Here is a 26,745-nt window from a genome sequence, read left to right as displayed (position 1 = left end):
ACAATGACCACAGAGACTGTTGGACTTCAGAGAGAGACTGGCAAACGTGCGCCGCGTTAGGAAAAAAAAAAATACTACGTGCAGAGGGTTTATCGCATCTCGGGAAACTTAATGTTTCTTATACTTACGCTTCAATTTCTCATACTGCACACGATATATTCAGGGAATTTAGTGAAGATAAAAAATAAATAAATAAACAGATGTTGTAAACACTGCTTCGTTTTTCAAAGCGGAAACGAATGACGCTAAACTGCAAATTTACGATGAACATTGAATGCAACAAACAAAGCTATTTTTTAACCTCGACCTTTAAATCACATGTTGTGGGAGTTCCACTGACTCATACTAAAACAATGTCCGATAGTAAACCTTAAACTGTCGCCGGCTGCATTTCTTTACAGTTTCTTCAAACTATTATACTCATACAATCGTAAAGCAAGTTTTTTTTAATTTATTTATTCAATACACCAACCATTTTTCTGCGTATATATTTGGCATGCTGGAAATGTGCCCTGGCTATTTCTGTCACTGTCTCTGGGTGAGGGGTTGAATGTCCACAGCTTTGGCCTGACACACCGGTGCAGACCTGCTGCAGTTGCTCTGGACAAAGTGGCACACAAAACCTTTCATCCGAATTTGATAGTCAGCCCCTCTGACAGCAGAGCTTCTTATGGACCTGTATGACATCCGGGGAGGCCGACTGTGTGTCATTAAAGAAGAAGCTGAGTATCAGGAGTCAACCACCATGGAGAGGGGGTTCTCAGCGAGCACGGCCCGGGGTGACGGTGCCTTACCGCGGATCACCGAGGACTCCACTCCATCTCCAACAGGGGCAGACGATGGACAAGATGATGTTGAAGAATTAAAGGAGGAGGCAGCAGAGGTGGGGACAGCAAAAATAACTTTGACCCTTCATATTTCCTTCATTGATTTCTTGCAATACAATAACATTTTTTTTTTTAGAGGTTTTTCAATTAAATTGTTGCATACATTCTGAACAGACCTGTGTACAGACTGATATTGCCATCTTACTTTTAAATGTCATAAAAATATACAAGTTCACAGTGATGTCACACAACACCTCTTACACTACAAATCTTCTTAGATCGTGTAGATGCACAGAAAAGCCAATATATACAACAGTTTAAAATAAATACATTCTACTGTTGTTTTCATCTTGTCTGTTGGTTTGCGTGTCTGTTTTTAATTTAGTTATTATTCATTTGATGACCTCTTTCTTGAGTCGTCTTCTTGTCTTCGCTGCTGACTTGTTCGAAGTAAATGAACAACAAATGTTATTTTCTAGAGAGTCGACGTCTCCGTAACAAACCAGCTGCAAGAAAAAGTTGCTGAAATGGAGAGTTTTTCAGGCCATCTAGAGGAGATCTTTCTCACTGTGGAGGTAAACAACACTTTCCAAAAACTCTTGACTAAGACTTGAGGATTTTTTTCATGTCATAAATGTGTCTTAAGTGTGTCAGTTAACTTCTCACAGATGAAAAAAGGTCAAGTTGTCTTCCCTGATTTTTTCCCCCCTTTGTTTTATCTTTTACTGCTCTATCATGATCATATATGATGCGTGTGATCAGGAGAATTTTGGCCGGCGAGAGCAACACCTGGAGCAGCACTACAACGATGTGCTGCAGACGTTGTCTCAGAGGTACGGCGAGAGGTCGGCGGGCCTGGAGGAGGAGAAGAAGGGGAAGCTGGAGGCACTGTACAAACAGCTGCTGGCCTGCGGTCAGGCCATGGACGCCTCCAAAGAACTCATTGAAGCCTCGCAGGAGATCTACCGCACTGAGGACAAGAGGCTTTTCTTGAAGGTGCTGAAGCTTTGAATCTTTGGTCAGATACTGAAATCTACTGATTACATCCTCTGAGGGGAATATAAAGTGAAAAAACAGACACAAACTCGTTCTTCTATAATTCCTGTCTTTGCCCTCTTTTGACAGATGGTTATGCCCACTATGAAAAGGTATTTATGGTATTTTCATCTGTGAAAGTTAAAGTGTGTGTGACTGTGTTTGGCTTAACCATTTAATATTACCTAATTCATTTTGAAATAAATGCTTATGTTTATGGAAAAAAGTAAAGCTTGTGAAGTCTGCATGACAAGCGCGTTGCTGGCTGAACTGTGCTCCAAAGAGGTTTACTGTACGGATCTTTTGATACTTATATTATTGCTATTTATGTTTCACTACACTAGAGTTGAGGAATATGCCAAAGAAGATATGGACCTCACACTAACGACAACTCTTGAGTTTAGTACACCGTTTGCTGACCTGTCGGATGTCAAAACCATGATGGACTCCATCAACGTTGTTCCAGGTCTAAAACACAAACTACACAAGCGTCTCTGTAAAGTCAGTGTGCAGCAGATAGTTTACGTCCAAGTTGCTACACTCAGTCAGTACCTTAAAAATATCTCACGTTATGTAAAAATACAATGCAAATTGTTATGATTCTATGTTTAGGTAACAGCTAAATGTATTAGGGAATATAAGGAATATAGTTAACATTTATGGCCTATTACAACATATGAGCACATATTGACCAAAAACCCTTTTCCAAACCCATGTACCCACACTTAGACAAATGAAAGGTCCTGTGTGTTTGATTGTATCCACTCTCGCTTTTAGGTTTGACAAAACAACAAAAAGAAAGGGAAATAAAAGCAGATGTTAATACATTATTTAACTGCTGGGGTTATCAGACTGGGCAGTGGCCACTATGTCATTGTACTAATAACAAGCATCATTATAGAGGACTGTACGGGAAGCATTGAAGAGAATGTCTGATAATGATATTTAATGTGAGGACAAATTCAAACTTGCGCCCTCTGCAACAGCTCCATCTGCCCCGGTGATCAATCCCCAGATCGCCAACTCAGCCACCCGGGCGTCCCTGCGTGTGTGCTGGAGCCTGTTCTCTGACGACACGGTGGAGTACTACGAGCTCTACTACAGACCCCTGCTGGAGGACACACCGGCAGACGGCACCTGCGTGCCACCTGGTACGGCACGGCACGCACGGCGCACTCGCTGAATGACGACACCCACGACTGTTAGAGTCGTGCAGAGATCTGATCGGCCTCCTGTTGACTCGTTTCCTGACATCTGAAGAAGATGTGCGCTTGCTTTTCAGTCAGCAAGATAAAAGTGAAGGAGACGCACTGCACCGTGAGCGATCTGGTGCCCAACGCTCAGTATGAGCTGTGGGTGACTGCCACCAACACCACAGGCATCAGTCCAGCCAGTGAGAAGGCCCTCTACATGACTGGTAGATGATCACACTCACACATCAAAAAGTCCCGCATCACATCTTTGATTCTTTAATTTTAAGCTCTTTCCTAAAATCCCTTTCTGGGGTGTGTTGATGTTTGTGTTATCACTTTATATGTTGGAAAATCTTAACTGGCGTTGATGCCTTTTGGGCCTAGTGCCTTCTCCTCCGGTGATCAAGCAGAGGGAGTGTAGCAGCTGTCCAGAAGCTGCTCTGATCCGCTGGGAGTCGGGAAACGCCAACCCTGTCGACTCGTACACGGTGGAGCTCAGTCAGATGAATTCTGATGGCTCACAAAGCGGCATTACTGAGTAAGAACTGCCTTATAAAGAATCAATGCAATTCAGATGTCAAGAGTTTATTGTAATGTTTAAACTGTAAATGGCTCATAAACACGCTAGCGTAGTTGTCCAGATCAATGTGTGATTTCTCCCCTTCATCAAAGGACCTGCAACAACACTTCCACTTTATTTTAGAAATGAACAAGCCTGCATTTGTGCTGGTCTGGAAAAGTTGAGGTCCCGAGTTGGCTAAGTCTGGCTAAGAAAATCTAATCTTAGCCTCAGCTCCCGCGGCACTGTTGGGAGCATCATAATTAATTTACATGCAGTCAAGCATGCTGTTTTAATGTTATTTTGCTTTATGGCATCTTAGCAGTTTTCCACAAAAAAAAAACAAAAAACAAAACATTTAGACAAATTAGATTTAATTTGACACAAGGTCTTCACTAAACACAGTGGTCCAGAGAAGTGACATCAGCATTTTGTGTCATTTCCTCCCCCAGGTCTATAGTTGCTGTTCCCACGTGTCAGTGTCTGATCCAGCTGCAAAAAGGACGGCGTTACCTCATCTCTGTGAGAGCAGTCAATATTGGTGGACCCAGTGACAGAAGTGACGTTGTAACCGTCTCTATGACAGGTAAACGTTTAAAGGAACTCCTTATTTCTATTTAAATGGCTCAGTAATCACTTTTTCAAAAGGCGAAGATATTACAGTATGTCCTGCTTATCCTGGTCAAAACTAACATTTGTCAGGCGCAATGAGATGGGTAGAAAAACATTTTTTGTGAAATTAATGTATTGTATTTGTCGATAAAAAAAAATGCTAAATACCTAAATAAGTTGTATTATCTATATATTTTATATGTAAGGGGGCTATTCTAGATCATCTAAAATATGAAAGTTGTTTGAGTTATTTTGTTGCATAAATATAATAAATTAATTATAATTCTATGTGTTCATAGTTTTGATGCCTTCAGTGACAATCTACAATGTAAATAAATAGTCATGAAAATGAAAGAAAAACCATTAAAGCTGACTGGTAGTGTACAGAGATTTCCAAAAATGCATCTTTTTCCATTAATAATCCTATTTTGGTGTTATTTTCCATCGCATCATGCACATCAGTCTGCCCTCTTCCCTTTGCAGGCACTTTATTTTATCTCCTGGAGGACAGCGCTCATCCCTGCCTGTCTATTTCTGAAGATGGCCTTTCTATATTTTATGGCGAGGAGGAGTTGCCAATCAGTGCTTTGGCTTCAGACGAGAGCACCTTTTCCAGGTGAAGTACCCAGTTTGAGTCTATACTGAAAATTCAAATGTTTAAGAACTCTTTGTGATACAGGTTTGTGCACGCAGGTGTATAGCTGTATTAGGGAACCTGATTCCAGTGAGAGGCCGCCATTACTGGGAGGTCCAAGTGGACGAAACAACAGAATTTAGGATTGGAGTTGCTTATGAGGACACCGAGAGGAACTCGTACCTTGGAGCAAATAACACGTCCTGGTGTATGAGACACATACTCACTCCTACCAGGTAACAGTGCACAATGTCTAGCACAGCTGATCAGCAACAGGCAAGGTTGTTCAAGTTTTATTAACTGCACAACCAACCACTTTTCCCACCCCATTTCAAATATTTAGCCAGAATAGCAGGCAGAATCTCAGGCCGATGTGCCAACTGGGTCAGTTTCATTGTTCCTTTTATTCAGGGTTCAGAGTTTACAGGACAGACTCACAGATCTGACTGTCTGTATTAGCCAAATACTGGCTTCCACAACTGCTGTTCATGCAAATTAGGTTTTCACTAAGTTCAACGGCATACAGACGTATTACTTTGCAAGCATTATTAGGGCATCCCTTTGTAGAATAAAGCAGTTTGTAGGCCATGAATGTGGTTTACGTAGGTTGATGATTCTGACCACTCTTACGCCTCTGTTTATGACTATAACTGTGATGATCACTGAACACCTACCTCTGTGTTATTTTATTAATCACAGTAACAATGTTTATCTTCACCGTTTCTCCACAATTGTCCTTACAGGCATAAATATGAGTTTCTTCACAATGGCTGGAGTCCTGAACTAAGAATCACAGTGAACCCAGTACGAGTTGGAGTGGCACTGGATTACCACAGGGGAACGCTCTCTTTCTTCAATGTGGATCTGAAACAACACCTGCACACTTTTCACTGTCACTTCCAAAACTTTGTCCAGCCCTGCTTTAGTTTAGAAAATCCTGGTGCTCTTACTGTGCACAATGGCATAGATTCTCCACCATACGCCTTAATGTGACTCCACAAAGATGAGATCAAGTGGGAGCGGAAACAGAAGGTCTTATTATACTTGGTGATGTTCTTTTCAGAATAAAAGACACTTCAAGAAAATGTGTGACGACTACAGACGAGCACTTTCAGTTGTTTATTAGAGTATTCCATGGGAACCGGCATACACCATTTTCCAATATAAGAAAAAGTTTCACTGATTGTACAGCTGGTGTAGACCAAGTATTAGAATAAAGACAAATAAAGAGATTCAACAAAAAAAACAAATGTTTTAGAATTAAAATCATTGCTTTTACTTCTTAAAAAAAGAAAAATCCACCCTGAATCTCCACTTTAACTGCTCAAGACCTGTGTCAGTGTGTTTTTGGTTAATAAACAGAACAGTATGTCTGTGCTTGTGAAGGTGAAACTTCTTTTAGATTAGATCGCTAAAAAAACAAAAAAAAAATGCTTCTATCAAATCAAGTAACAAAAGAAAAAACAACCTGAGTTTTTAAAACCCAATCCCTCAGATGTCAAAGGACAGTCGTTAGTCGTAGCTTCAGTACAAAAACATGCACCATGTCAATGCTTCGCTTGAGTAGAGCGAGCCAACCTTCTAGACATCTGCTTCATCAGCAGCCAAACACTTCTCACGTCAACCGACTGTGTCATGGGCTTAATAAAAGCATTTTTCCTGTTCAATTTATGTAACCAATTTACACTGCAGAGTCTTCCTACAAAATGTTGTTTTTAGGGAACGGGGGGTGGGGGGGGGGGTGACAGGTTTGTAAACTTCACCACACAAATGTGAGAAATTCTATTCTTTGAAATGAACTATATAAAATGTGGCAAACTGGCATCTTCATTAAGACGATACAGAATGGATTTTTCTTTTTGCAGAATCCGAAAACGGCACCAGTGAACTGGATGCAGACTTTAAGAGTCGAGTGCGAGTGAGAGCTGGAATCCTGGGAGGTGGAGATACGACGGCGAGGAGTCACGAGCGACTGTCTGCCTTACTGCACAGTGTTCGCTCCTCCTCTTCGTCAGAGGAGTCTCCATCGTAGGGCACGAGTCCCAAAGCGTCTTCCTCCGCCTTCGGCTTCGTCTCACGTAGCTCCTCTTGGACGCCTGGAAGGTTGTGAGAAAAATGGAAGGGCCGGGGGGAAGGAAGGAGGAAAAGGAGAGGGACAGAGCAAACAGAGAGAGAACCCATTGCGGAGCCCCATGTTAGCGGGAGTTTAGGGTTCCAGCGATCCACAGCCGGGGGAGGGAAGATATCAAATGAAATGGCAGCAGATCACACATCCACAACAGGCAGGTCCGGCCGCGCATGTTGAGAGAGAAAACAAAGGGAAAGACAGAGAACATATACAAGAACAGCAGGTCAGTTGGTTCTACCAAGGAGAGATTGCGAAAGGTTCCACTCCTCCCCCATTGCTCCGCGGGGGGGATGCATTTAATGCATCGCACCAAGAAATGCACGAGTCTTCAACAAAATGAATCAATCTAGAAAAGCGTACCCATTGACGGAGCTTTGCTGGGCACACTGACTGGATCTTCCGCAGCAGCAGCATCCCTCGGCCTTTTGCGTGAAACAGGAGCAGGGATCAGAAATGTGGATGGCGGCGGCGGCGGCATCAGAATCCTGAGCAAACAAGAAGCAAACGTTTACACCCAACAAAAGCAACACCGACATAAAAAGGCGAGAAATCACATGTATGAACAAACCTTTCAACCTTATCCTTTTGAATCCTGGCGGTGGGAGGTTCAGCCTCCTGATGAGACGCAGCCTCGGCACTGCTGCTTGGCGGCTGAACACAACAGAAACATTTCATACAGTTTAAAATGCTACCACACACACACACACACACACACACACACACACACACACACACACACACACACACACACACACACACACACACACACACACACACACACACACACACACACACACACACACACTTCATGTTTATTTGTATGATAGATTATTTCACTTTTTAAATTCAGGGTTTCAACCTCAATTTGTGAAAACCACAATAGACAACAGTCAGACTTGGTGTAAACCAGCCAATTAAATGTCTCTCTCTGAGTCTGTCAGCTGGTTTCTGTGGCACATTTTATAATGAGTCAGAGCCAAGTTCAGGTTGGGAAAGTTCCCATGCTCATTCACTAAAGCAGCACATTTATCATGCCGTTGGCTAAAAGACACAACTGACTGCAGCTAGGAGCCAAAACTTCCAGAGTGCGTTGTGAAGCCAGAGTTGCCCAAGCAGCTTTGAAAATGTGAAGGAAGGGGTTTCTGCTAATGCAGCAAGTTGGGACGTCAACTCTGACTTCTGAGAGTTATAACGGAACAGGTAATGGTTCATTAAGGCTTCTATATGATTAAACACTAAACAGCCCGGGCCCAGAAGGCCCAATTATTTGAGTTTATGTAAAATACACAAGAGAGAAAGCGCGGTAATAATATCATTCAGGAATACGAGCTGCTATCAGCTTACCTGACTTCTTTTCTCCCCCTGCTGGAGCTGAGGGCTGGGACTTTCTGACTCACTCAGGGTGCTTGAAGATCCTTTAGGCTCCACATTCTCACTGCTGGCTGAATTCTTAAAGAAGAACATACACAGACACATTCAAATTGCCGCCGTTTTGAAAGAACTTGAAGCAAATTCAGACCAAATTTTGAATTTGCAAAGTCACATCGACTGCGAGTTCATAATTACTTATTGTTAAGTTTGACAAATCTTCTCACTGCATGAGTGAACAGTAGCACATGAATGAATAATATCTATTAACTTGGCAATGCATAAAATGAAAAAAAAGAAGAAGCTTAGTAATCAACCATTTTGAATTCTGCATGACCAATGATATGTAAAATGTCCTTGGGCAAGGCACTTTTCCCACGTTTCCTCATGTAAATATGAATAAATGTTAGCTGGCAGTCGACGGGGATGTTGGTGCAGACTGACACCCCGCTCCCATCAGTCTGCTGCAGGGAACCAGGGTGAACGCGTTGCAAATGAAAAATTGCTTTGACACAAACGGCATTGAACGTGTGATAAATCCAAGCTATTTTTTTTTTTATTATTATCATTATTGTTCTTGAAACTGTTAAGGTTGCCAGAACAGATGCCGTTTTCTTGCATTTACCTGGACAAGATAAGAATGTGGCTGTCTGACTGGATACTGAACCATCGTCTGAGAAGGTTGAGGGTTTGTCGCCATGTTAGAATGACTTGAGGGGCCATCGCTGGCGTTACTCCAGTAACCACTGGCCCCAGGGTACGCTGAATAGCCACCAGCATAGCCGTTGGCTGGGTAGCTATACCAGGACCCGTGGTTAGCGTAACTGCTGTTAGATGAATAGCCATGTGGAGGATATGCTGAAATCAAAGTAAAGAGGCGTGAGTTGATCCTTTGTTGTATGAATGAATGTACATGAAAAAAAAAATGCACCAGTTTATATGCAGCCATCCCAATTAGAAATTTCTTGCAGAAAAGGAGAACTTACATTGTGTTGAGCCGGTGGCAGTATAAATGGACACCATGCGGGCGTGTTCAGCTCTCACCTGCGGAATGACAAAACACCAGGTATGTTGAGGAGCAAGAAAACACATTTCCTCGTCTGTGTTTAACAAGATGCAATGTGGGTAAGAGCAGAGCACTCAGAACCTATCTCTGGAGGTCAGGTGGTTCAAACTACCACTTTCACTTTAGGAGGCTGGTATCAGTGATGACCATATTCTGTCATAGCGCCACCTTCTTAAACCTCCACTCATTTAACCACTTCGGGGAAAATTGCAGCAACATAACTTACAGTTTCCAGCAGACTCTCTGTTAATTTCTTTGCTGCCTCCAGTCCAGCTGCATTAGGGTGGCTGTAACACAAACAATGACACACTCAACATGACTTAAGTCTCAGTAGAAGTAACACATGGCGTTACTTGTCTGCCTAAACAAGAGGTCTTACATTTTAAATGCATGTTTTTATTTTAGTGTAGTGTGACATGGGAAGCTAAATAAAATTTAACTGGTTTCCTTTAACGTGCATTTGTACAAAGGGGATGGGAATGGAAGTTTCCAAAAATAACAGGAGGGTGTGTGTGTGTGTGTGTGTGTGTGTGAAGCAGATATCTTGAAACTCCTACATGCGAGTCCACTGTCTACCATTTGCACTGGAAAGTCCTCATTTTTGATGGATGGCTCTACAAATAGCAACTGCCTTCTAATTCAACACATAAATATTTTCAAAATAAATTGACAAACATGTATAGGATGCAAGCCTTGTGCAAATCATAAAGTTTACTAGTGGCTGATTTTGGAAGAGACATACCTGATGTACACATACAGGGGCTCAAAGGACTCCCGTTTTGAAGCTTGTTCAATGTAGCCAGAATTTTTTCCCCTCAGAAAGACTCGAGCTCCTGTCTCCGTCTGGATGTGACTCAGGTACGAACCTCCAGGACCCTCGATCTTTTCGTTCACGTTGAATGACTGCAGCGTCTGGTCTAGACCCACAAAAATCTTTGTGTGCACAAAACTCTGAACATAATGGACAAAGTGTCACTTATTATTATGCTTTAAAACAGTAGAGTAGTTAAATGACATCTTAGCAAAGAGTGACTGGGACTAGCGCTTGTAAGCAGATGCAGTCATCCAAGTCTTTTCCCTCGGTAAACATGGATGTTCTCTCTGCTACTTTATCTAGGAGGTGAGTATCAGTAAGGCAACATGGCTTTCATTTGCCTCACTTTCTTTACCTCCACTGAGAAATTCTAACTTACCGCAATGAAAAGAAATAGCCCACAAAAACTATGTAAGTGATATGAATAATGTAAATGAAGAGCACAGATTTATTTATTTATTTATTTAACTTTAAGCCCAATTAATTTTTTTTATACAAATGATCTCGTAGCAATTAGTTCCCATACTTTGGCTGATCACTGTATTACCCACCACCATTAATCAAAAGAGCATACATTTAAACTTTGGGAAATCACAAAATAGAAGTATGTCTCAAGTGATGGAGTTTGCTTACCCCTGTGTGAGGAGCTGCAGGCCGATGTCCCTGGCTGGGCATGGCACCACTGTGGGGCATCCTTGGCGCAGGGGACGGAATGACAGGGCGAGGAGGCTGAGGGTAGAGTGTGATCGGTGGCATCATTGGCACCTGGTGACCTCCTGATGCTGCTGAAGCTCTTAGCAGATCCTCAGAGATGATCTCCTTAATTCTCATCACTGCCTCTGATGTTGCAGATAAGCACACAAAAAGTTAAAGAATATTTGAAACATTTGGAAATGTGTTAAGTAAACTTGAGACTTAACATAAAACGCCTTTGCTCAAACTTACTGTTGACCTGCTCTTGGTTCTTTCCTTGGACATGCAAATAGAGTGGTCTTTGTCTGAAAGGGTTATGAGAAATGTTAAAAAAAAAAAAATACATAAGTACTGCATTCACATTCTACTTTCCTGTGGCTTTCATATGCATATATACAAAGGCAGGATTTAAAATGCCAATACATACCCTGCTTTTCCTCTATCAGTTTCAGACATAAAAAGGCCTTTAGTTGAGACAACTGCACCACTAAATTGTCGGATCTGCAAGTTTGTAAGAAAGAATATCAAAACATTGAATAAATCATAAAAAACAGCCCATCGTGTTCATTTCTTCTTCTTCTCTTTTTTTTTTACACTTACTTCTTCCTGTGTCTTCACTTTAGTAAGAAGATCCCTGCAGTTTAGTGGTACATCATTAATGTCAACCTCGGTGATCACCATCTCTTCAGGGATGGCTGGCACAGGTGCACTTGGAGCCTGAAACATTGGTGAATTAACAACTCAAGCTCCAAGAAGCTCTCAGAAACTCTCCATTAGATATGTCATACAGGAATCAAGTTATTACCTTTGCTAATAATGGTGGTGGGGTCAAAAGCTTTCCTTTTGCCATTAACATTGCATTTATTTTAGCAGCCATGGCAGCAGCCATTTCAACCCCTCCTTGAGGCTTTCCCGCTGTTTCCGGTGCCTCTGACATGCTGTTGTTTGGACCAGCAGTGCCAAGAACTCCAGACAGAGACACAGAGTGGGCTGCATTCTCATTACTCCCCTGTTGCCTGACATCAACACTCTGTTTGGGTTGTGCTGGCTTATCCCAGCGGCTGCTTAGACACCTGTAACAAAAACAACAAAAAGTGTTAAATACATGATGTTTAGTTTCTAGGACATTAAAAACAAACAGACCAATTCAAAACTTTTCAATAATAAGGAACCTCTAGCCTGTCAGACTCTCCAGAAATGAGAAAAGGACTGATTTGGTTTTCTATGTTCTTCAGAAAGATTCTGCGCTGTAATTGAAATGAGCCCTTTATGTCAAAGGTGTTAAAGACACCTTGCCTTGAGGTTTGTGACAAAATACAAAAATACAAAAGTGCATAGTCACCAACAAAATATCAGTTTCAGGGAGATAAAAGGAAGAAAAACGTTGCTTTTTGAACATTTAAGATGTGCATTCACAATGACAAGGCAGCTTTAATCACGGGGGCGAATAAGAAGTACGTAAATTGTTTTCTTCTGCGCTACAGTTAAAGTGTGTGACGAGCATTGATCCAATAGGATAGAAAAGTTCGGTATGCAAAATAAACAGCTATCCAAAATAGTTGAAGGTGTAAATGTTAGCGTCCTTATCAATATACATTTCCCACAATTTATGAATATACTGTACATATATTTATTTTTATACCAACAACGATGGTATTATAATAAAAATGTCCACCAGTATGTGAAAAGAACATCTTCGGTTCTGGAAACATCACGTCCGGTTGAACTGAAACAATAACGATTGCGTATGCGGTTGCTGTTGTGTAAGTTGAAGCAATGCTATTGTGTTAAAAATAATAATATAATAATGATAACAAATTAATGCCATCGCTAAAGACGTTTAAATGCCCCTTTGGGTGATGGTAATGTATCACTTCTACGTTTAGATGGTAAACCACAAGTTCACCGACAACTTTGGAGCTAGGGTGGCTAGGATATGCTAATCAAAATCAGCTAGTAGAAAAGTTAACTCGCTGAAGCTCGGGCCGAGCTGCTAGTTCCAGCATATTTCAGAGCCTTGGTGAAAAATTTTCACGCGAGCCAACCCTCTTGTAGACTAACGACTATTAACTTATGGGCATATAAATTATGTTTGACAGACTGGGTAATTCAAGTGTTCGTCAGACAACGTCCAAGTTATCGTAACTAGCTTTAGCTTAGCTTCAAAGGCTAGGGCTGAAGTCTACCCTAGTATGCCGTGGTGTCGTCATTTAACCTGGTCAACAGTTATATACACATAGACAGACTGAGTCAGAACCTACGGTGTTTGTCCAGTCATCCCCGAAGACATAGCAGGACCTCACCAATGTGGGAAAAAACAAAGAAATGTGACTAATGTGGCTGACTACGAACGGCAGCGCCCATCCATCCATTAGCTTCCTCCCCACCTTTTTCTGTTGACGACTTGTCGCAAAGTCACACTTGACGGAAGTAGTGCTTTTCTGTCGTCAGAAACAGTATGCCACTTTTAAAATACCACTTTCCAATTAAACTGACTTAACGTAGCCATATATTTCGCAAATAGGCCGTGTTTAAAAACCTACATTTGGAGGGTCGACTCACAAAAATGATAAAAGTCGCCGCATTGACCAACATATGGGCAGTGAGCTCCAACAATTGTTGGTTTTTGTCCCCTCAAAACTCATAATGTGGGTTGTTAAATACTTCCAACCGTGAACTTACTACAAAGCTAAAAGTTTGTTTCACCACTCCAGATAAATGGCAAACGTAAATGTTAACTAATGCAAATATCGGGAGACGTTTTGTGCCACAAACATTTTCCAAACACGGTGCAATGTCTGGGCTTGCTTACACTTTTTATTTATTTATTTATTTAATTGATTAATTAATTAATTGATTAATCAATTAATTAATTGATTTGTTTTAAGTAAACGTGTACTTTCTTCTTCTCTCCTTTTAACAGAAGGAAACTGCAGTCATTGCAGGAAATAAGATTGCAAACTCATAATTGACATTATTTTTTATTTTTCATTGAATAGATTTCCAATTATTTTTCTCGTGCCTTCAGACCAAGATGTGAATCAGAAGAACAAACACATCCCCCGATCAAGTGTACAATTCCTTCAAGAACAGAAAAAAAAAAGAAAACTGTGGTCAATATATCTTATTACCATCAGTTGTTTAGCTGTTATGGCATGGATATGTTGTTTAAAGAGGAAATATTTTGAATAAGCAACAATTTTTTTTTAAACATATATTAGTGTCCTCTTCTGAAACTAGCCTTAAACAGAAAGCTCTTGCCTGGGTCTGTGCATAAAAATATTGGATAAGTGGCCAAAATAAAATGGTGTTTGACTAAAAATTGACGCAAGTTGGTCTCTAGGAGACTGCTCAAAGACAGTGATAGACAACTCTGCAATCCACATTCTGCTTAACCATTTAGTTCTCTGTATACATGCTCAGCACCACCCATACAATTCACAGGTATTCAGAAAGCTATAATGGTTGATCTCATTTGCTGCAAATCCAGTGTAAAATTCATTGTCTATAAAAATATTAAGATTTACTTGAACATAACCCTCTGACTATGCTATAAGAAAAACTCCAGATGTCCTTTGCCGTTGCACAGTGGGATGTAGTGTATAAATATTGTATAAAATAAGGCAGTCTTTTCAGTAGGATAAACCAGATACAAAACTTTCTGGGAGAAAAAAATTTTCAAGTCCAAAATGTTTTCACATATTTCTGCTGTTGTCAAATGTCAAGCGGTTTACAGCATTAAACCAAGAGTTAGGGACTGTTGCAACAATGGAGCACAAATGTGCACGCATGCGTGCACACACACACGTACACACACACACTCTCTCTCTCTCTCACACGCACACACGCATGCACGCACACACACACACACACGCGCACACACACACAAACTCCGAATGATGAACGATAACAGCTTATTCTACAATGCAACATCCCGTTCCTGGACAAATCACTGAGACATAGACATTTCTGATATTGTTTACAGTGCAATACAAAAGTATTCATTCAAACTGGTACTGTACTTTTGATAAGAAAATAAAATGTTTAGTATGGTAATTCTTCATGTGAATAATAAATGTGTTTTATTGTCAGAGTTGAGATTGTAGGTTAAAGTAGTATTTGTCTTCATTAGCTTTGGCTTTTCTTTCTGTGTTACATTATTTTGTTCTTATTTCTCAACTAATTTTACTTATGAATTTTTAAGATAGAAAAAATGTAACATCTAAGAAAACATATCAAATCATACGTAATTAGTAACCTATGATCATGATGTTGAGGTGTCTGTCGTGTCAGCAGTCGCTGAAGGTAAAAGAGCCACTCTGACCTCCCAAAAATTCATCCTTTTCCATTTGTCTGTGAGGACACCCATCTGGTAATATAGATGTGTTTCCAAGGGACACGGACATATTCCAAGGACATGGACATATCGCCAAAGCAAGACAAAATAAACACAACAAAAAACAAAACAGTGGAGTGTTCGTTCATGATCGGCCCTCCAGGAACAGAGGAAGCTTTGCTGTGAGCACAGGCCTAACGGTGATTGGACTCCTTTGTGTCCGAAGTCTCACTTCTTCCCCTCCAATGTTGCTTGCTCCTTCAGGAGGCTTCCTTCGCAGGCAGAGAGGGGAGCCCCCTCAATAATTACAGGACGGATGCTTTGCCAGGAAGATTTTAAGGATCGTCTCTCAGTCGTGGTGCTTGACAAGCTACACTGTGAATACCTGAGAGGCACAAGAAGTTCATAAGGATGCTGTGTGTCTGTGTCTGTTTTCACAGTTTCCCATCTGATAGGCGCTGAATACCCAGCAGCGTTGCTGCTGCCACCGCCAGTGAGAGAGTCCGCTCTGTATGGACGGACTATGTGGATGTTTGAGATGCTACAGAAGCAGTAGAGTGTAGGCGTTGAGACCCTCTGGCTGGCACGGGGAGAGACACCTCAGCACGAGAAGAAAGGACTGCTGGACTGTTAGGTCTTAGGGCCCGACACCACAGTGCCTATTCAGGAGGAGGCCTTAGGCTGTGCAGCTTCCTCTCATCAAGTCCTTTCCAGTACTTGAAGTTGTTGTCCAAGTGCTGCATAAGATTAGGAAGATCTGCAAAAGCTGAGGAGACAAGAACAAATTATAAGCCAAACATAAAAACAACTTCAGGCCTAAACATAAAAAAATTAATTGAAAACAAGAATGATGGTTTGATCCCGTCGCTTAAAATCTGTTTCATATCACCATTGATAAGACACAACATCAGGTATGAAAGAGACAAATACAGTAGTTAGAAGTGTGTCAGTTTCTGTGCTTTCTTACCATCCCATGCATCAAACATGTCTGTTATGAAGTAGTCTATGAAGGAAATCTGGGACTTTGGGATGCTACAGGTGTTTCTGTCAAACACGGGCATGACCACTGGTAAACCTTGTCTCTTCTCCTCATCTGTCTGCAAGAGAAGTCCGCACAAGCGATGGCCGCACGTAAATTAAATTTGTTTAATGAATCATAAAGTAAAGCAGAGAGGATAATCTAAAATCTAAGTAAGTATCTGCTAGAACATTAATGCCATCCACAGCATTTCCCCAGTTACCTGTGCAAAATACTCCTCTGAGATGCGTCCTGCCCATTCTATACAAAGCTCCAGAGGCCTGCATGGATTGGATATATCTGCACACTTTATCAGCATCCGCTTGACAAGGATGCGATTCTCAGGCGACGTCAGAATGCTTTTGACGGACTCCTCATCACTGTTTCCCTTTTGACAAAATAGACAAAGAACGTCCAAGAATTTAGAGACGACAGAACATTGATAAGACGAACATCAAGAAAAACAGGCACCAATGGCTAATAAAAGTTTTTATTTTCTTCATCCAGTGTTCTATATAATAATTTGGGCTTGCAAAAAACACATACAAGTGAGTGAAGCCTGCAGTCACAGGATTTGCAGCCTACTGCATGTATATTGACTTATGTACTGTGTTCACTAAGTGAACAGAGGGTTTATATTTGCAAAGCCAAGATGAATGAGGCCACGGACTTATTTGGACATACAGTATAAGCCGAAAAATCAGCTTACTAGAAATATGCTCCCAAAATACCAATCGGCCGCTAAGGAATGCTGGCTTCTGTCAGCCTTACAACCTGGTCAGAAAGGAGCATCAAAAAAGGTTCACATCATATGCCTTTTGAAGAAAAGGCAACTTTTAAAAGTGTGTGTTAAGCATTCCACACACAGACGAGAAAGATGGGACCAAGTTGTAAAATTCCCTCCCTACAAAGCGCTCTGGCAAAAAAAAAGAAAATAACACAGTGTCATCAAGCTCTCTGACCGCCGTTGCTCTCATACATTTGGACAGACTGTGGCTTAAGACCTAATCAACGCAGCATCCAACAGCTCAGGTGTGTGATGCCTGTCCACCTAAATCTCATCAGTCTGATGAAGGAAATGTGATATGAATATATACATATATATATATATATATAAATGTGAAAAATAGCCTTAAATAAAATAAATAAAAGATGAGGCAGAAAGATGAAACGTCAAACTTTCCAAGTCAGCAACATTTCCTCCTTTTTGTTTTCAAAGCTCACCCCATTCTCCTCCAGAGCGGCCAGTGGCTTGTTGATGCTGTTGACAAACTTGTTGACATGTTCAAAGTGCTTGGTCATCTCTGTTGCGAGAACCATATCAATGATAGCCTGTCGGAGTGTTCGATATTCGTTCCTGGGGGAGGAAGAGAGGGGCAGAGATGATGAAGGGAGAGACAGCAGGCAAAGAGAAAACAGAGAAATGTTGCGGTGTGGTAAATAGCATGGAAAGCTGTGTGAACTGTTTCTCTATTCTTCCTGCAGTGACAGTGGCAATGAATGGATGCTTTGTTTGCTCCCTCACCCCCATAACCCCCCCCCCACTCATCTGAGCTGGGCAGCACACATGAGCTTCCCCACTTTGGGACCAGAACCACATTATTCTGCCCTTGTGTCTTAAACTCACACAGACAGACAAACACCCAAATGTATATTTGTTAATGGCAGTCACGTCATTCTGATGATGCACAAAACAAAGACAGGATGTACAGAGTCGCTATGACTGCCAGACCCTCACTTAAAATGCATTTGGATTCATCAATTAGAAAAAAATATCTTTGCAGGAGATGACAAACATTTTCTTCAATCTATCAACTGTCCAGTCACTTGTAAAAAGCCAAAGCATAAACAACTGAATTGAAGTGAATGGGAGCACAAGTCCTGTACCGTTCAATGTTCTTGAAGATGTTGCACTTATCGTCTCTGGTGGTGATCTGGAAGGCCAGAGCTGCATGGTGGCTCTCAAGCACAGCTGTGTCATTGTAGAGGATGGCCAGCTCACTTCCTGCATTGCACAGGAAGCTGTTGGTGCGACCTGGGTGGTCCACGTCATGCACAGTAGCAGCAATGAGAGCGGCCACCTCATCAATAGGATCCAGACTTTGCTGTAGGGGCGAAACAAAAGAGAAGGGAAAATGGAAATAAACTAAAATGTGATATGTGACCAGTCGTAACTGCGGTCATGTCGCAATCAGAGGTTGAGTAAACTGTGAGTCAGAGAATCAGAAAGGTCGTGAAGAGGCAAAGTGCAGCGCTGCTAATACAATGTAAGTCTCCTCTGTGGTCTTTCCTGCAGAGACCTGGGTTTGATTTCAAACCAGGGCCTCTCTGCATGTCATCGCCGTGGGCTACTGTCTCTCCTCCTCATCCACACCTGGCTTCCTTTAATAGATTAAAGTGCCCAAACCTGACAAACGAAACAAAAAGTCCAGCCAAAACAGCTCCACTGCGCTATTTTTATTTTCAGAATATTTTCATTGTTTATTGCTGGCTTGACAGCCACGATGCCAGAGCAATGTAATGAGGTAAGTATGAAGGGAAACGCATCGATATGTGGGTTTTCGAGGTAAACGTTGGACATCGCTGACCGTGTAACCTGCCCATGATGCCCCAGGGATGAATTAACCTTGGGTGATGTAACTTCACAGTTTACGAGCTGAGCCGATAAAAGATCACTGCACTTGGACCAGAAATAGAATGTTTGGTAATCAGCTTAGCCAGTGCATGGGCTAAACCACTGAGCCACTGACACACTTGGGCAAAGGCAGGACTTTCGTGGACAGTGCAGGCTCAGACAAAACCTCTGGCTCTGACGACTTCAGTCAGTTGTAAAACAAAAGCCAGAGCTATTCTCATCCGACCATTAATTTTTGGGGAATATGAGACAGTGACGAAACGTCCATCACGGGGCATTTCATATCTATTCTATTATGAAAATGACTTTTAAGCATGTGGGTTAATCAACAAAGCACACCTCTGACCGAAAAACACACATTTTCTTTTATAATGTATTGTCAATTTTTATTTTAATATTTTGAATTCAATGTTTGCATACTTACTTTGACCCTCTCCTTGCAGAGGAAATATGCTGTTGCGTGCAGGACGTCAGCAGCATGGGAGGAATTGTGGTACGAGTTGCTGGAGTGGTAATTGGCTTCAATTACTTGCAGCCAGGAGCGCAAAGTGGCCTCAGGACAGTTGAGGAACTCACAGACCCCAAACCTGGAGAAGATCTTCAGGCCAAGGTAGGTCAATGGCCTGTGGAAAGATTGAGTGTGTTTAACACGACCTCTCATGGCAACCCAGCAGGGCTCTCAGCCTCTTCTTCAATAGTGTCATCGACCCTGCTTGCTTATGTTGTACTTTTACCGTTTCATAGTTGCAGCCTCTAGGTTGAAGATGTCAAAGTCCCAGGAGTCCTCATTTTCCATGGTCTGAGCGATCCGAGGAGGGATGTCATTTAGCGACAGAGGAGTAATCAGGTTGCTGGGGATGTGGTGGGGCTCTGTGGGCAAAGACGTGCACGACAGTGGGGAGTTAGAAAAAGGTGAGTGTCGAGTGTTTGTTGGCGTTTCACAGAAGTAGTGTTCTAGTCAAGACCGCACCAAACGAGACCAAGACATTACTGAGACTAGAGTATCGAGATTGAGACAAGACCAAGAATTTATGTATCAAAGAAAAATAACAACAAAACAGAAAAAAATGACCGGTAAATTCAGGTTTCTAAATGGAACAGCAACATCTCTTTTCAGCAAGGTATCTTTTAATCATTTTCTTTAACATTTTGCTGCTTTGCCAACTATTTTGAACCATTTAAAAAAAAAACAACAACCTTGCTTCATAAAAAAAATGATGAAATAGGAATAAGGGGCAGGGTGTCACTCTGGGTGTCACAAACAGAGCGTAAAACAGCAGCGGCTGGATTCTTTTCTGTTATTATCGTGTCATTGCAATGTTAGTCAAAGGTAGTCATTTCACAACTATTTCATAGCCCCGATCTCCAATCTCTCGACATCAACTTACGTTTTGTGGAAAGGATGTATTCATTCCCTGACAATCTGCGTAGACCATCCTGTGAAAAAGAAAAACATTGCGTCAAAATTTACAGTGATTTACAGCTTTTATATGAGCCATATGTTGTCAAGCAGCTGCTTTTAGTAGCGTAGACCAGTGTTTGGAGCAAAAGCACAACTGTGTCTGTGTGTACACATTTCAGCCTCTAGAAAACAGCAGGAGGAGGCCTTTCGAAAAAAGAAAACAAATAGGAAAATAAAAGCCGATGAAGCGAACCTTCACTTTGTCCTATTTAATTAAGACCAGGAGGGTCTCTTCAAGGAGGGGCAACACACCAATTAAGTTCACGAAGGCATGAATTCTTTAAATGACTCATTGTGAACAACACAAAACTCATCCACAAGCCACCAAACTCCACTGAGCATGAGACCTGCCATAGAATCAGAAGTAAAATCTCAGTGATCCAGATATGTTACCAGTGAAGAGAAGTGGTCATAGCGTCATAAGGTTGTCACGAAGGCCCAATTCCACTGGCCAAAAAACGTGGTGTTTCTTGCAAATAATCGGCAAAACCAAACGCTTTTTAATTCATTTGTCATGCGCTGTGAGTGTATATCAGCTTTCTGTTTCACAGCGTATTTTGGGTGTCACCAAGTGCATGGGTGTGTGTCACAGAGTGAAATGTTTACTTCACAAGTGAAAAAGGAAGAGGAGACAGGCTCATCTTTGACCTGAGCATTGTCTCATGGTGGCGCTGCCTCTGTACACATGAGTTATTTTAGGACTTTTTCCTCAGATAGATGACAGCACTTCTTGTAGCGTTCGCTTGAGTCTCGACTTCAGACTCGGCATCGAAAAAAAAAACAACAAAAAACTCCCACTCCAGCCACGGAATCATTTTGATCTGAGCCTAAAACCCCTGTGTCATTATCTTCCAGATCCAAAGGCCTTATTTACTATGGCAGCAGAAATCTTCCAAGGGAAAGATGGTGATTGTGCGTTCACAATGTGCACGTATGACTGACGTCATGCTTATGCAGTGAATCCAAAGAACAGGATGTTTCCAGGCCCGTGGAGTCAAAAGGAAGAGGTTCATGCGAGTGTGACTGTGTGCCTGAGTGCAGAGTGGGTGGGATGTGGGGTAGACTTTCCTCTCCAGCCTACAGGAGCACAAAGGACAATCTAACACTTCCTCTGGGGTCGTTGCCAAGACTGCCAACTTGGCACTCTTTCTATGTATTACTTTACCGCTGTTGTCTGTTTATCTCCCTCTCCTGCTCTCCCAAATATCCAGAAAAATGCTGACAACAACCAACCTGAGTCGCAAGCTGCTTGTTGCCGGGGCCCTTTCGGCGTGAGCGCTTCATGTAAACATGCGCGTTATCACGGTGGAATTCTTCAAACACTATGTCTCCTGTTATCATGTGGGAGCTGATTCATTTGTAGCGGAAGGAAGCTGTTTGGGTGTTGCAGAGTTCTGCAAGGACCCTCACACTCGCAGAGACGTGCTGCTTACCGTCATCAACCCCCCCACAAGGTCATTTGTGTGAGGGTCTTCATCCTTGGTGCCCAGCTGTGGCGAGTAGAGCTCTGTGGTCCTCAGAATCTCCAGAACCCGATCCAGAGCCTCAGCCACGGGCATGGGACTGCTCTCCTGGGCAGCATTAATGATGTTGATAACCTGGATATAAAAGATTTTTTTTTATTATTATTATTATTTTAAAATGTATAATTCTAACAGAAAACTCATAGAAAGTGTTAAGAAAATAATAATAAAGAATTCTAAAAAAAAAAAAGAAAAAAAAAGAAACCAAGGTACATTTATTTAAGCATGAGTACATTGATTTATGTAATGGATCACTCAGCCATTCTGGGCCCTAAATATCTCTTTAGATTTATACACACACACTTGCAGTCAAAAGTTGGACACACCAGTTTCTCCTTTGTCTTGACTACTTTCTACACTGTAGATACACACTGAAGACATCAGATGTATGACCAGGATATGTGGATTAATGTGGCAAAAGAAAGAAAATAGTTAAATACCGAAATATGTTATGTTATATATACTGTATTTTATATGAAGGGTGGCTATTGGAGATCATCTAAAATACAAAACTTGTTTGCGTTTTTTCACACTTTTTTGTTTAATACATATTCCATATGTGTTCATTCATAGTTCATCCCTCAGGGGATGGAACAAATGTGGAGGACAAATTTCCCATCCTTGTGACAATCAGTGGGACTTTAACCTTTAATGTATTGTGCACCACAGCTGTAGTGCACTTCTAAATCCAATCAATATTTTTGATTATTTTCTAATTTTACAATATTAGACATTCCGTAGTATGTAGCTTGTGCATCAACATTCAGGGGTTCTAATAACAGGCACCTGTGGCAAAGTCATGTGTTCAAAGAAAACTTTAAACTGACTCATGCACACACACACACACACACACACACACATAGAGCACACAGAGCACACAGAGCTGTATTCCAAAGAGGACGATGCCTTTGGGGAACGACAGCACAGTGAAACGATACAGCAGTGAAACTGCAGTGTGTCATATGACCCGTCCCTCGGGATGTTCTCTGTTTCCAGCTATGTCGACTGCAGACTGAACAACCACAGAAAAAGCAGGTCATGCTGATCCACCATGCCTTCATGTCTTGTGCATGAGATTAGATGTTTTATCAGCCAATCTTGTGTGACTGTCCCGCAGCCACAATACATTAACAGCTTTTGTGTAGGCACACTTGGTGTGCAGGGCCGAGTCATGAGATGCAAAGCGCTGATCATATGATGGGTGCTTGGAGGAAGGGAAGGGACATGAACCCACCTTAGTGATGGGAGCTTCAATAGTCATGGAGTGGATTCGGGCCATTGAGGAGTGCCTTCTCTGTGAGCTTCCTGGTGGTGTAAAAGACAATAAAATGACCCTCATATTTTCATTGAACAATAAAAGAAAATATTTGATTTGTTTAACACTGGCTTAAGTGTGAATGTTCTATCGAAACGTGATGAACACAAACATCCAGGAAGGTTTTATGAGCTGCCAAAAAACACAAGATTACATCATCCATTCTCCTTTATCCTCACCATCGCTCCCCCGGGACGTTGTGGATCTGACGTCCAGAGATCCTTTCCTTCGGTCTTTGTGCTTACTGGACTGGATGTCTGTGGAGGTGGGAGAGAGGGGAGAAACATCTCACATGAAAACAAACCTAGCTTAAACATGGCAACAAAGTTGGCTTTCTCATTAAAATCGGCCAGTGATTTACAATACAACTTGTCAAGTGTTATTCCATCCATCTTAATCAGAGAGGCCAGTATCAATTCTTCTCCAGCCGTTCATTATTTTTTTGAGTGTGTATTGATAGGGTGCCATGAAAGTGTATATATATATGATTATTATATATATATAATAATCATATATGATCATATATCATATATATATATGATTATTTTTGCAAATAATCAAGGCAGCCTGCTGCCTTTCTCGAACTCTGGAACTAAATGTTGTTTTCCAAATAACAAATAACAAACATAATGCAGGTGCTCAGACCTTGTGACAGATCACAAGCTAAATGAAAGGATCTTGCGTCACTGGTGAGGACAAATGCACAGCAGAAAGGCTGTATGACGTGTGCGCTGTGTGTTTCACTTTAAATGTCAATAACACGCAAGCAGCATTTTTGAGCTCCTTTTGATGAAGTTGTGATTATTTCAGCATTTTCTTACCTGTCTGAGACTCTGCTTGCACACGCTCGCTGGTTTTATCACTCTGCATAGTAGAGAACAGCACTGTTCACATTCAAAGCCAAAAAATGTCTTATTCTAATGGAAAAAAAACCCAAAAAACTCAAATATTACCTTATTATTATCATTTAAAGGCCAGTTGAGAGACACATAGTGTCTGATTTTTCTGTGAATGTCAAAAGAGAAAAAATTGTGATGGCTCTTTTACATTAAACCTGGGTGAATGGACCGGGCCTTGGCAGGATGCCCTCACTCACCCTCCCTGTCCAATTACAGGTGTGATCTTCACATTTTGCTGAATGCTGTCTCCATTCTTCTTTTTGGCATAATAAGTCCCCTGCCACTCCTGGAAATGAACAAAAGCGGTGATGCCATAAAGGAAACAAGACCGACAGCGCACATTCAGAACATTTCCATCCATGTTGTGACGAATTTGGGGAGTTCTCAAAGAGAAGGCGCCATTTGGATGCAGAGCAGCTTAGTTGACGGAGTCAGGCGGGGGCAAACAATTTCAGGGAGCCGCAAGCGACTTTCAGTGGGTCAGAGGTGGGAGCGTTCCTGCAGTGTGGCCCGTTTGTTTCATGTCCATCCACCTGCAGACCCGCTGCGCTGGCTTGAAAAGGCCATTCCTGCTGTTAGCCTGTCTGAGAGTGACCTTCGCTCTCTGTGTAGTAAGATTACGGCACCGTCATCAGCCACTGTTCTTATGCACATGAAACAGAATGGCTGGATGGCGCGGACTGGCCGCACGCATGGGTGCGTGTGCACCCATGCGTGCGCCGGGAGAAGGCAGACATCTGGAGCGCCAGTGATCTAATGGAGACGCGAGGCCACACTGGAAACTACACAGGCCGCTTGTACACGCATGCGCGTGAAGAGCCGGTTGCAGACAGTTTGACTTTAACGATGAAGGTTGGTTCACGTCTACAAAATGCAGTACGGATAATGATGATGTGAGTGAGTGCGTGATTACCTTTCCTTTCCGTATGCAGGAGTTTATTGTTTCAAGGAGATCAGGCTTATTCTTCTCACTTTTAGGCACTTCTATAACTTCCTTCCCTATTAGCTCCCCTTGCTGGTAGCCCATTGTGGACTCGTAGGCAGGGTTCACATACTGCAAAGGAGAACTCACAGTTATGTTCAGTATTGATTTGCGACAGCCAATCGCAATGAATTTGTACCTAGGAAGTCAAAACGAGGGGTTTTATTTGATGCTTCACAACAGTGACACTGAGTGATTGATGTGCGATACACACAGTGACCAGCTAAAGTGATGTGATGTTTCAAAAAGGGCAATTCAGAGTGACAGGGGTCACATCTAATGCAACTGCAACGAGTGACTGGTGCATTTTACCCACCTGAATAACTCGATCTTCTGAAGTAATCTCTATGGCCTCTTGGCTTTGTTCTAGAGCTGTGAAAATAGCATTTCCAGCCCTTGTACATATAGCAAGACAGCAGCATCAGAATCGCAGTCGTCACTTGCAACAAGATCAGCAAAAATGCACACAAAGACAAACATTCACACCCTGGACAACTGTTAAGTTAAGTTTCGGCTTCCTCTCAAAGAACCAACTTCACATAAAAGCGACGCGTCACCGGCCTGACATGAAATCACAACAGCAGACAAAATGAGACGCACCTCAGTTTGAACTGCGATCGCACCTCTCCGTGCTCCAACTGTAGCAGCTCATTATAGCAGGCCATCATGTTGGCATTCTCCACGTATCTCTGCGCACAAGACAACAGCAAATGGCACGGATCAAGCAAGCGCCCCACACAACTAGGAAAAATAAATAGCGCCTTCTCAGTTGAGTTTAGCAAATAAACAGCATGTGTTGCTGCTACTGGCACTAGCGTGGGGTTTGAGGTCTGTGGAACTGGATGCACATGTCCCAGGAACAAACAGAGGTGATTTACAGGACTATTAACCCGGCTCTCTGCGAGTGTTGACATTAGGGAGGGATATCAAAGTATATCGGAAGAACAGCACAAACACAGGCAGCCGAGAACAAACTACGTACGTTCACAAATATTGTCACTCACCCGATTAAAGCCGGCATTGATCAGGGGCATCACAGACGCTTCCTCTCTGTCCGGCCTTAAACGGAGAACACATGAAGGTCATTTTGTCTGTCTTACATTTTTTTTTTTTAATATCATAGGTCAGCAGGATTAGACAGAGCTTCTTCTTCTTCTTTGTTCTGACGGCAGTCCGAACCACACGCTGCCTAGAAAGACAGAGTGAAATGAACAAGAGGAAGCAAATGGTACTTACCTTTTCACAACGGCGACTATCACAGTGTTTTCTGAGAAGGTGACCGCTCTAATTGACCTGCATGTAAACAGAGAGAGCCGTTTAGCCAGCTGCTTGACGGCTACAGGGGCCCATAAAATCAAATCAAATGTATTTTCACGTTTTCACGCTCCGATTCTCTCAGGCAGGCAGAGCCCAGCAGTGGAGCTCTGCGAGAGGGACTAGGACTCTTAAAGAATGCTGTGTACAGAGCCACTCATCCGCCTGTGGTTTTTCACCAGCCAGCGGTCATAAAGGCCCTTTAGTTCCCCGCCAGAGCCTGAGCGTGTACTCTGAACATATGGAATTGGCCAAAATGAATTGGGTTAGCATACATACCATACATGCAGAGTAAATGAATATTTATAAATTTGTTTTTTGTTTGGACAGAA

At 42.1% G+C, this 26,745-nt stretch overlaps 3 protein-coding genes across 3 annotated transcripts in view; 1 reads left to right on the top strand and 2 right to left on the bottom strand.

The window, feature by feature from the left end:
* The first annotated feature begins 519 nt into the window (after window positions 1-519).
* Window positions 520-6,110, top strand: fsd2 (fibronectin type III and SPRY domain containing 2). Its single transcript, XM_076047938.1, has 12 exons — window positions 520-883; window positions 1,307-1,402; window positions 1,590-1,823; window positions 1,953-1,975; window positions 2,207-2,328; window positions 2,849-3,013; window positions 3,145-3,279; window positions 3,440-3,593; window positions 4,067-4,200; window positions 4,710-4,842; window positions 4,920-5,096; window positions 5,604-6,110. The coding sequence occupies exons 1-12, from the start codon at window positions 671-673 to the stop codon at window positions 5,851-5,853; spliced, it is 1,836 nt and encodes a 611-aa protein (XP_075904053.1). The 5' UTR covers window positions 520-670; the 3' UTR covers window positions 5,854-6,110.
* Window positions 5,961-13,366, bottom strand: LOC142902670 (uncharacterized). Its single transcript, XM_076047952.1, has 14 exons — window positions 13,191-13,366; window positions 11,735-12,002; window positions 11,530-11,646; window positions 11,357-11,430; window positions 11,182-11,234; window positions 10,870-11,075; window positions 10,165-10,373; window positions 9,649-9,709; window positions 9,343-9,400; window positions 8,982-9,214; window positions 8,333-8,437; window positions 7,557-7,639; window positions 7,349-7,473; window positions 5,961-6,956 (listed from the first exon to the last, which is right to left on the bottom strand). The coding sequence occupies exons 1-14, from the start codon at window positions 13,217-13,219 to the stop codon at window positions 6,823-6,825; spliced, it is 1,755 nt and encodes a 584-aa protein (XP_075904067.1). The 5' UTR covers window positions 13,220-13,366; the 3' UTR covers window positions 5,961-6,822.
* A 525-nt stretch (window positions 13,367-13,891) lies between these two features.
* Window positions 13,892-26,745, bottom strand: part of pde8a (phosphodiesterase 8A) — a 38,553-nt gene continuing 25,699 nt past the window's right edge. The window contains exons 4-22 of the mRNA XM_076047906.1: window positions 26,336-26,392; window positions 26,104-26,158; window positions 25,700-25,788; window positions 25,416-25,494; window positions 25,031-25,171; window positions 24,315-24,403; window positions 24,172-24,223; window positions 24,040-24,082; window positions 23,398-23,475; window positions 23,138-23,208; window positions 21,814-21,978; window positions 20,307-20,355; window positions 19,653-19,788; window positions 19,343-19,541; window positions 18,171-18,388; window positions 17,508-17,640; window positions 16,507-16,671; window positions 16,233-16,362; window positions 13,892-16,031 (exon numbers count right to left, since the gene is read on the bottom strand). Coding sequence (XP_075904021.1) covers window positions 15,925-16,031; window positions 16,233-16,362; window positions 16,507-16,671; window positions 17,508-17,640; window positions 18,171-18,388; window positions 19,343-19,541; window positions 19,653-19,788; window positions 20,307-20,355; window positions 21,814-21,978; window positions 23,138-23,208; window positions 23,398-23,475; window positions 24,040-24,082; window positions 24,172-24,223; window positions 24,315-24,403; window positions 25,031-25,171; window positions 25,416-25,494; window positions 25,700-25,788; window positions 26,104-26,158; window positions 26,336-26,392 — 2,056 coding nt within the window. The 3' untranslated portion in view covers window positions 13,892-15,924. The remainder of the gene's footprint in view (window positions 16,032-16,232; window positions 16,363-16,506; window positions 16,672-17,507; window positions 17,641-18,170; window positions 18,389-19,342; window positions 19,542-19,652; window positions 19,789-20,306; window positions 20,356-21,813; window positions 21,979-23,137; window positions 23,209-23,397; window positions 23,476-24,039; window positions 24,083-24,171; window positions 24,224-24,314; window positions 24,404-25,030; window positions 25,172-25,415; window positions 25,495-25,699; window positions 25,789-26,103; window positions 26,159-26,335; window positions 26,393-26,745) is intronic.

The sequence above is a fragment of the Nelusetta ayraudi genome, unplaced genomic scaffold (genome assembly GCF_046127955.1).
Source record: "Nelusetta ayraudi isolate G7.1 ecotype Tasmania unplaced genomic scaffold, CSIRO-AGI_Nayr_v1 ptg000005l, whole genome shotgun sequence".
NCBI lineage: Eukaryota > Metazoa > Chordata > Actinopteri > Tetraodontiformes > Monacanthidae > Nelusetta > Nelusetta ayraudi.
Note: the sequence above shows the minus strand (reverse complement) of the source record. Positions and strands in the feature narration are given on the sequence as shown.